At 34.5% G+C, this 11,403-nt stretch overlaps 1 protein-coding gene across 1 annotated transcript in view; it reads left to right on the top strand.

The window, feature by feature from the left end:
• The first annotated feature begins 1,418 nt into the window (after positions 1-1,418).
• LOC150090910 (serine/threonine-protein kinase DCLK1-like) overlaps positions 1,419-11,403 on the top strand; it is a 482,386-nt gene continuing 472,401 nt past the window's right edge. The window contains exon 1 of the mRNA XM_090377039.1: positions 1,419-2,162. Within this exon, the coding sequence (XP_090233165.1) occupies positions 1,422-2,162 (741 nt within the window). The 5' untranslated portion in view covers positions 1,419-1,421. The remainder of the gene's footprint in view (positions 2,163-11,403) is intronic.

The raw sequence follows: 11,403 nt of genomic DNA, 5'->3' as shown, positions 1-11,403 counted from the left end.
ATATGTCTCCTTCATGTGGACAGCATGGCCTAGAGAAATTGAAGGAAGAGCATTGCCATTGCTTTTAAACTTAGCTTTGAGTCTATGAATAGCCTCCAGTCCTGTGGGTTTTGCTCCACATTCAAAGCTGTCATCAAACCATTGACATCACAGCAGGCAATAAGGTTGTTTTCACTTTTAAAATGTGGAGTCATTCTGCCTGCTCCTGTACATGGACACCTTGACATTTGGTTGCAGAAGATTCCACTGTTGGAGCCTTGATCCCAGAAGCTCTGCTTTATCTTTCAATGGAGCTAGGTCTCGAATTAGATCACTTAGTTCGCCTTGAGTGATTCTGTGTGACTCACTTGGCGACTCGGGTTCTGGCACAAAATCAGGATCCTGTGATGTTGAAGGTGCCCAGATTGACCATCATTCTCCACACTGTCCCCATCTTCATCAGACTCCAAAGTGTACTCTTCTGGAGGGTGAGGTACAGGCAGACTATCCCCATGTGCCACTGGTCAGATAGCTAACGAGATGTTGGGGTATTCCACAGACCACTTCCTTTTTTTTTGACATGCCATGCTGAAGAGGCACCATGCAGAAATAACAGTTATATACATGATTTGAAAGCTCCCTCCAAATCATTGGGATGGCAAAAGGCATTGAATGTCCTTTGCTATTCAACCATACATGGAGATTTACACCAAATATGAGGTCTCAGGGTCTGCCTTCATCCCTTTATTTTTATCATTATTTTGCCTTACAGCCAAAATAATGGTAGTAGGTTGTCTTCACAAGTGGAGTTAATCTTGGCGTTTCTGAGTGGAAAATTTCACATCACCACACACATAACAGAAATTGTCAGCACTGTTAACACATTTACGTGGCATCCTAGCTTTTTACATAATTTTTGTTCATAAACCTGAAAAAAAAAAAAAAAAGAAATGAACATCACTCATAACATACTTGCAAAGTAAATGATACACAGAAAAAAAAAAATGGCGTATCAGTTCCTGTTTCAGTGTTACCAACCTATCTATTCTCTAGACTCCAAAATTCCCTACTATTCACCAATATTCCCCTAAATCATAAAAGGGGCTATATTGTGGAACCAAGAGCTAATTAAGAGTTTTAAATGTTATATTCGTTTTTCTCATGCTGAAATTAAGAAGAATTGACTATTTTCAAGCCAGAAACATTTTTGGTGTTGACTAGTGATATCCAGTAATGATTATAATCATTAGAAAAGTATTAATAAAAATATATGCCAGGAAAATCTAGGGTTAATATATTATCATTGCTAATTTTTTTACTATCTGTAACTTTGTATAAGAAGGAAATAAAGATTGATTGTGAATCTGAGATACTAGAGAAATTTTTTTTGACATTTTCTGCAAGTTGATATTTCATTTCTCTTAGCAGATCAGCTTGTAACCATGACATCCGAGAACTTATGCAATGAGCATTTTTCCACATCACTTGCAAGAAACAGCTCTGACGAAAGACGAGATCAGGTACAAGGAATATTTCGAATGTCTCGTGATGGACGTTCCAGCCCAACCCATAGTGCACATGGATGTTTGATGAGAACTAGTCTGCAGAAACTTTGCCAGGAGAAGAAGGCTAAGAAGGTTCGCTTTTATAGGAATGGAGACCGTTTTTATAAGGGATTTATATATGCCTTATCCACTGAAAGAATTCGTACTTTTGATTCTTTATTGGAAGATCTTACTCGTGTATTAGCAGATCAAGTAAATTTGCCTAAAGGTGTACGGCTAATTTTTAATGTTGATGGCAAAGAAAAAATTTCCTCTTTAGCCCAGTTGCAGGATGGGGAGAGCTACGTTTGCTCTTCCACTGATAATTTCATTAAACTTGATTATGCAAAAAGTGAGAAACCACAGTGGATTGGAACACGGAAGACAGATGAAAATATTTCTACGATAAAGTCAGAACCATCTTCAATTATAGAAAATGATTTTAAAGAAACTAGGCATTTCATTAAACCCAAGCTGGTCACTGTTATAAGAAATGGCATAAAACCTCGAAAAGCAGTTAGAATATTATTGAACAAAAAAACAGCACATTCTTTTGATCAAGTGTTAGGAGACATCACGAATGCTATAAAGCTGGACACTGGTGCAGTTCGAAAAGTTTTTACCTTGAGTGGAAGGCAGGTAAGTATTTCTTCAAATTATTATTATTATTATTTGAAGAAATGTATATTTATGTATAGTAAACTTCAGTATCAGGTATCCAGCTTTATGTAGTATCCAATCATTTTTTAATAAAAATAGAAATTTTTCATATCTGGAATATCTATAAATATTAATTTATTCAATGTGCATCTTATTAGTTTTATGTTATTGGCATTTCCAAAGTGGTGTAGTAACACTCGCTCAACTATTTGGCGCTGTTTATTAGTAATGTCAAAATGATGCAAGAAAGAAAAGCTTACACAAGCATCAGCAAAAAATAAATAAATAAAAGTAATATAAAGTAATTTTTACCCACTTTATTTGCCCATTCCTTCCAGTAACCCTGGCCAGCATGATTTTTATTCAATTTATATATCAGCTGTTTACAGGCAATTCTTACAGATTTTGAAAATAATTCTTTAAATTTCACATCGTGATGCAGTTTCTACACATACAGGTTTTTATTTTTATTTTTACCCATAATACATATCTTATTACAATTTAAGGAAGTTGATATGACACTGATTTGTATTACCTGCAAATAATAATGTGTGAATGTGCTCATAGATAGTAGTAATGTTGTGGAGAGTTAGCAGCACACTCAATCTTGTTTGTCTGTCTCCCACCACTCTCCTTGAGTAATGGAAAGACAGTTGTGGTGTGAGTACATGTATGGTTTATCTGCATATCTGTTGCAACTTGTTTGTTTCCTCTATGTTTTGCTTAGCATTGTGTTGTCAAAATATTAAGCAGAAGCAAAGGAAGTGTATGAATCACCCTGACAGTATCTGCTTCATGTGTAGACACTTTAGTGCAAGGGTTCCCAACTTTTTTTTTGCTTGTGGACCCCCTGAGTCCTAACTTTATGTATGTGGACCCCCATATACGCATATGTAATATTCCTAAATGAAATATTTCTTTGTAGGTTAGTAAAAGCTAATAATTAAACAATTCAATATAATATAAAAAATGTAAATTACAAATTTTGAAAATTTTAATTGATAAAACTGAAACATATTTTTACTTGTAATGACAGAATTAGTAAAAAAAAATTTTAAAAAATACTATTTCAAACAACATATATAAATTTATTCCTAAGGCTATTAAATAGGATCCCATTAAATAGACCCTACTAATGAGATCCTTGTGACTGATGTTTTGATATTAGCATTTTAATATCTGGCTCCAATTTTGTGACAATCAGACGAAAATCACCTCTTTTTACTATGTCAATTCGATTACAATTTTTTGTTAACAACTGTGTTACACAACTAAAGCCAGATTCCACAAGATAAGATGATGGGAAAACAATGACGTACATTTTAGCTTTCTCCTATAGAAGCAGATATTTACATGCAATGTCACTATTCTTCCATATATCATGCTTTCCTTTTTTGAATAGACTTCAGACTGTCTCATCAGACTGCAATTCAACAAGTTCCTCTTGTAAATCAATTTCAACATCAGGAACATTTACCTCAAATGGAATCAGCACCCAATCTGGGATGTTCAGTTCTAGTAGGTCCTTGAACCGAACTTGCATGTCTTCATAAATTTTTTTTAAATGATCAACATACACAACACAATCATCATCTTTTAAATCATTGCTAACTGAAGCAAGGTTTGGAAACTGGTCAAACACACGGCGTGAGATATTAAGACTGTGCAATTTGAGTTTTCCTAGAAATGCATTAATGGCTTCTTTGCTAGATATTAAATCACAATTATGTCCTTGTTGCAGCTTATTAAGAGAATTCGGTTTTTCAAACACATCTGAGAGGTAAAATATGTCTGTTTTCATGGCAACCAACTGTTTTCCAATCTCCTTTTTGTTTAGAAATGATACAATACTGTCCCATAGGACAACGAAGACAATTGCCTTTAGACAACCATCGCACCTCTGTATGCAGTGCAAGACGGTGACGGTTTTGTGATGAAAATGAAATCCTTCATTTTCATCACAAAATTTGCGAAAGAGACGATCTTGAAGAGCATTAGCCTTAATGAGGTTGACAGCTTTTATTACAAGAGTTAAGGCTTCGTGAAGACGTACTCAATCTCTTTGCCACCAGATGTTGGTGGTGAATCACGGAATGTATGCAAAATACTTTTGGCAATGCATTTTTTAAATGAGTGATAAACCCTCTGTACCTGCCGACCATGGAAAGAGCGCCATCAGTAGCACAAGCCATTAAATTTTTGAGTGGTATATTTTTTTTCTCTAAAATAAGACTGGACTTCCTTAAATATTGTTTCACTTTTAGTATCTGTTTTGAGGAATCTTGTAAAAAGCATTTCCTCTCTGAGTTGATTATCATCCATACATCTTACATATGCCAATAAAAGTGCTTCATTGCCCATCAAAGTTGATTCATTGAGTTTCATTGCAAACTGTTTCACTCGTAATTGAGCAATAAGTTGATTTTCTACATCTTCAGGCATTTCATCAATGCGTCCATCAATGGCTCCACATAGCTCAGAGTGTGGAAGAAATTTAGTTGTTGGAAAGTAAACGGTATATGTTTGAAGAATATAAAGCCGGTGCTCAGGTTATCCAGGAGCGCAATTTCCCGTCCTTGTTAGTAACGACCCTGGACATGGTAGATATATGCATTCGGAAGTGGTTGAATATTTAAATAAAACCATTTCATTTTAATAATTTTTTTGGCTACAACACTAAATTATGTATACAGGAAAGTATTGAAACATTAAAGGCTGCACTGTACACTGGTGTTCAAAGAAAGTGCATCGCCTAGGAATTTTACATTTCTAACCCTTTTTTGGAATGCTATATTACATTGTTGATTAGCATCACAAATAGAAATATAAACAAAAGATATTTATTAATAGTTAAGGCAAAGCTAAGTAATATTTGACAGGTGCTCTCAAAATATTCCAAAATCAGCATTTGCAACCTTTATACAACAGTTTTGGTAAACATGACAATCATGGCTGAAATGTTATCAGAAGCCCTCAATTTGCTTCAGTTTATCATTTTAAATGGAAAACAAAATGCAAAGTTCACCAGGTGCAAACTAATATTTAGTTGAACCAATATTTAGTCGAGGCATTGACAAGATCAATTTTTGAAGATAATCAACTGATAGTTTGTGGTTTCCTGAAGTTCTGAAAGGTCTTTGGTTTCTTTCTGGCAACTGCAGATTTCACACAATGCCAACAGTTCTCAATAGGATTCAGGTCCGGGCTGTTTCCTGGCCAGCTAAGAGTTGTAATGGACCATTTTTTCACCTGTAACAAATGCAAGCACATTACTGTCGAATCTCTAATGCAGAAATGAAGCTAAAGTAACTACAGAAGTGCCTACTTACACTTTTTTGCCTGATGACAAGGAGCAGAGTCGTCCTGAAAGATGCAGTTACTTGGCAGGTTGAAATGGTCTAATGGTTGGCACCAATTTGCCTTCCAATATAGCCCAGGTATCCATTGGCATTTATGGAACCTTTTATAAACTGCAGGTGATACGAAATGCACCCCCATATCATTTGGCTGGTAGGGAATTTCACTGTAGACACCATACAGTCTGGATGGTATTCTTCACCTTGCCTACAGTGAATTGTTTGTCTCCCATCAGAGCCATGCAGGTTGAATTTCTTCTCATCTGAGAAAATAACTGACTTCCACTGCTCGGGGGTCCATTTGACATGCTCCTTACACCAAATTAATTGGGCCTTTTTCATTTTTGTGTGAGGAGGGGCTTCTTCTTAGGATGATGGGCTACAAGCCCATTTTTGAAGAACCTCCCATTTTTGAAATGGGAAGAACATACACTCCTGTATGTTCTTCCCATTCTCTTTTCAGCTCAGACAAAGAAGCTTTACATTTTTTAAGGCATAAGCGCTTCAAAATGCAGTCCTGTCTGTGTCAAGATTAATATTAATAAGAGTTGGGAATAGATTTAGTAGAAAATAATTGTATTTTGAAGTTTGTTGAGATGTTTCCTAAAATTGTGCTTTGTATGTATAATAAATGTCTGTTGGAGGGAGTATTTCCATGGTACTGGAAGATGGCATTATTAAAATTATTACATAAACCTGATAAACCATTAACCAATCCTAGAGTATATAGGCTGATATCGCTCTTAGCAAATCTTGGAAAATTGTATGAGAGTTAAGATTGAATTTTTTATTTAATGAACATAACATAATTTTTGAACATCAATATGGTTTTAAGAAAAATCTGACTGCTGAGGATGATTTGGCATGCATGATTTGGTTACTTTCTGTCAACAATCTATTGAGAAGTATGTCTTTACTCTCTTCATGCTCATTAAGACAGTTTCGATGTCCTAATTTGCTGTACAAAACGATCAGACGTTATCTTGATGAAAGGAAAATTATATAAAGAGCTGTACTGTAGTTTTATGTTTATAATGTTTTTCTTTTTTCCAGATAGAATTAACTTTTTGTTTTGCTCTAATGAAATTTCATCATGATAATATGATTTGCCTTTCCGAATTCGCTCTACTGACCTTTTATGCATAATTCAGATCTGTTTTTTAGCTCTATAAAGAGCTGGTTGTGAAGCAGATTAATTATATCAATTATAACAATATTAGACCACTTCGTGCTCACCGCAGAATTAATTCCAAAATTTTTCTTTAGAAAAGCTTTCTTTTATTGTAAAAATGTTCTTTTTTATACTCCGGACATGACCTGACCTGGTGGTCATGTCCGGAGTATAAAAATACTTATTATAATATTTATCATAATACTTTTATGAAATCGTTTATTTATGTATGAATGTTACTTTACTGAAAATAATGTTTTCCTGTTAAAGTTTTTTTTTTTTTTTTTTTATTATTATTATTTTGTAGCGTCAGATTTTCAAGAATAGGTGATAATTTATTTTTTTGACGAAAATTTTGCACATAGTATGTGCGATCAACAAGATAAATATGTATTGTATGGGACGGAGCAAATTCATATTACTCCAGCTTGTACAATTCTTGGGGTTCGCGGAAGAAGAGGACAGAAACTGATGAGTCATTCTGGCATTGATCGCAGGAGCTTGCTCCCGTGGTGTGCTTCTATATGTACGTCAAGTGCACTTCGTGAAGCCAAGTTAACGATGTGTTTTGTGCGTGTGGTACAAAGACAACACAATACCTATTTATTACCTCGAATATAAAGATCCGTAATACCAACTACATTACACACCAATGGGAGAAAAAAAAAAAATATATATATATATATATTAACGAAATGATGAAAAAGAAAAAAAATAATAACTTTTTTTAATACCTTAAAGCAGTGGTTCCCAAACCACTGAGATCTACGGACCCTTTTAAAAATTAAAAATTTATGGACCTCTTCAAAAAAAAAAAAAAAGAACATTCGCGGAACCATATATTTTTTTTTCTGTGTGTGTAAGTAATCCAAAAATTAAATAGCGATAAAAATACAGTAGACTCGATTTTACTAGATAGATGGTAAAAAACAAATCCTGGATAATCGATTTCCTGGTTAATCCAAAAATACAAAAGTCCCCGACATACGTAAGAGATACGTTACAGGACTTCTTACTTCGTCGAGTTTTACGTAACTCGGAAATGACTAATAACATATTTCTACTATATTATTATTGACAAATCTGAATTCCGCGCGATACTTGTTAAAGTTTGGCCATTTTCATACATCCTTATTATTTTAATTTTCTGATCCAAATCGATGGCTTTCCTTTTGTTGGTAGATTTATTAGTAGCGCTGTCTCTTAGTCGGCACCATGATAACGGTCAAAATGAAATTTTACTAAAGCACATTTCTGGAGGTCACTGCCATTAAACAATTTGCACCATCCGGGTTTACTGGGCTTATCTGTTTACGCAATTCATTATGAACGGGTAGTAAACTCGATCTTATTGCATTTGCGATAATACCTATAGCTGGAATTGTGTGTGTTTTTATGTTATTATGGTGAAGTGTCTGTCCCCTTCACTGAAATCTTCAATCATATATAAAAAAAAAACCATAAAAAAATTGTAAGAATCTTCTCTTCTTTCCTATTTTTTTGCTTGTTACTCCGTATCTTACTTGTGCTGTGTTGTGCCGTGAACGTCGTTATTGATTGCTTATTTTGTTTATTTATTATTTTTGTTTCTTTTAAATTTACAAACCTAAAAAAAAAAAAAATTGTGTGAGTGAAAAAAAATTTACGTAAATCCGTAGTATTACGTAAGTCGAGGACTTACTGTATCGAAAAATGTTCAGCAACCTACGTAAAAAATATGGCGATAGATAAAAAACGAAAAAACTTCTTACCATGTACTACTCACATGTCCAGTACGATGCTTCCCTTTATTTTTTACGATGTTGCGTATGGTTTGGTCACCAACATTACATTATAATGATCCCTTAGAGATTTAACAGATGCACCGTTTTCAAACTTTTGAATAATTTCAAGTTTTTGTTTAACTGAAAATGCAACTCTTTTGCGTTTGCCCACCATTTTCGCGATTTCTAAACAAAAAAAAAACTATAAAAAAAAATTGACATCCCTGACATAAATATCGAAACAAAATTTGTCCTTTTGCGCTGCAACGGAACACAGCAATCGACGCGACGCATTAAAACAAACTAAACATTTGGTTTCTTTTTTTTTTTTTTTTTTTTCTCCCTTTTTTTGAGCGGCGGTTGTGAAGACAGCAGGAATTGCAAGATACAAGGTAATCTAATCTCCCAATGACGACTTATAATGCCGCTTATTTACGACTTGCAAAATATCTGTTTATACCTATTCCAGTTATTCTTGAATTTTTGATTTCTGGTTGATTTTTTTTTAAATTTATTTTTTTTTTATTTGGAGTCTTGAAGTGTCCCAGTTAATCGAGAGTCTGCTGTATATATAGTAAAAATAAATAAGAAAAGAAAAAAAAAAAAAAATAGTAGAAAGCCAACATGTGTCAGTAGCAAAGCACAATCCACTACATGTTGTTTATAATAAACTAAAACGGGATATTTGCCAGCAGCATGGCAAGCCAGTAGAGTGAAAATGAACTTAACCAAATAAAATAACAACAAATATACAGCTAAGCCTCGCATAACGCGAGTTCGATTAACGCGATATTCAGTTAACGCTATTTGAAAAATGATTTCACTTTACACTATGCAAATTTCCAGTTAACGCGATCTTTTTTCTTTTTTTTTTTATGCGATAGTTAAAAAAGATTTGAATCGCCCGTTAAGCTTACCGCGAGCCGTACGGTCAATAAACAAACGTTTGCCTGCTGCTCGCCTCGGTGTGTTCCATCAACCATCGGAAGAAGACGTGTTTGTCTCCTGCTAATAAAGTCAATGCAGACTTGCATTTAAAAATTCAAATTTTTAAATGAGCCAGATGAAAATGTTACCGCGAAGGAGATAACGGTAAAAGAATTAGATGAAATATTTCGTATCGCATAGAACCTCAAACAAAAGGTTTGATGTTCTCCGCGATATTTATTTCGCCAGGGCCCAGAGAAGATTGTTGTGTGCTATCGGAAATTGATTGATGAAAAGAGAAAGTCAACACTGTTCAACTATTTCCGCAACAGTAATTTCCTCATTGTGTATTTTATGTCAGGGTTCCCAAAGTTTCTCGGTTCACGGCGCCTTTAATGTCTCAGTAATTTTTTAAAGGCGCACCCAGACCAAAAGAAATATCTAACAGTTTCGTTTAGTAGTTAGGTCCAAACAACTTAATAAGAAATGCTGAAACTGTGAACTACCTCGAGCTAGTAGTTCGCGCGGTGTCCGACAGATGTCGAGTATCGCTGTTCGCTGTGTTTCCCTCGAAAATTTAAAATATTCTGCGGCGCACAGTTTAAGAACCGCCGTTTTATGCAATAAACATTTAATTCCATAATTATTTTCATCTTTTACCTTATATACAGTTAAAAAGTTATTTAAAAGGTATTTTTAAAATTCTTTATGGACATTCCAGAAGGTCAAGGACCAATTATAATTTTTCCTATTGGTTATGATAATCGATTAACGCGTTTCCGTTTTGCGCGATGTGCTCGCGGGACGAATTAATCGCGTTAATCGAGGCCCGCCTGTATAACACAAATAGGGGGGAGGGGTAAAGAAGAAAAGGGTAGTGTTGAAGCAACGTTCCAAAATAATTTAGAAAATTAAGCCAATTAAAAGTAATTTAGCGGCGTCCCCCTCGTAGGCACCCGTTTCCGAATTATGTGAAATCTCACTAAGATGGAAGCGTGGACTAACATTTGGTCACGTAATGTTGTTATATACAGTATTTGATGTTATTTTATTTGGTTAAGCTCATTTTCACTCTACTTGTTTGCCATGCTATTGGCAATATCCCGTTTTAGCTTTATATATATATATATATAAGTAATGACATTAAAAAATAAAATAGATAAATAAGAAAATAAATAAACATGAAGTAGTCATTAGAGGCAGTAAAATACAAATCCTTCACATGCTACCCAATATATTACCGAAATCACGTATTGAAAAATTAATACAAAAGCCCGTAGTATGGCAAAACTGTAGAGCGAAAATTTAACACAAACATAACAATTAATCGTAATTGGGAGGGTAGAGAAGGGGTAAAAATACAGAAACTGTAGTTGAAAGCTTCCAAATAATTTCGAATATAATTTAAATCCATTTTAAAATATAGAACCAATTGTATAACAATTTAGCGGCGCCCCCTAGTAAAGTACCAGTTCCGAGAAACGTGAAATATCACCAAAAGAGACTAATCAAACTACTAAAACAAAATAAAATAAAAATAGACTGACCATTTATGCCTCATATCGACAGAGGACCACGAGGATAATAATGGTCATGGAATCACTGCATTTCAATCGCCAGACAAATCGTCGCATAGGCGAACCGATCGAAGGACCTATCCACCCCTCCTTCTTGCACAAATGCAGAGGATTTGCATAGCGGTGGTCCTTATGCAGCGAAAAATAAACAGTAGAACAGACTAGCACTCCAGAGCAAAGCCACACCACAGACATTCTGAAAGCTTAACCAGCTTATATAGATATAGAAAATATATTTATAGATCCATAAAATAGATCTAGAAAATATATTTATAGATATTTATACCATTATGCCCCATATGTCGATATGGGGGCATAATGGTCAGTCTGTTTTTATGTTATTTTGTTTTAGTAGTTTGATTAGTCTCTTTTAGTGATTTTTCTCGGAACTGGCACCTTACTGGGGTGGGGGGAGCTAAATTGTTA

This window comes from Mastigoproctus giganteus, chromosome 1 (genome assembly GCF_048544385.1).
Source record: "Mastigoproctus giganteus isolate SK-2022 chromosome 1, ASM4854438v1, whole genome shotgun sequence".
Lineage (NCBI taxonomy): Eukaryota > Metazoa > Arthropoda > Arachnida > Uropygi > Thelyphonidae > Mastigoproctus > Mastigoproctus giganteus.
Note: the sequence above shows the minus strand (reverse complement) of the source record. Positions and strands in the feature narration are given on the sequence as shown.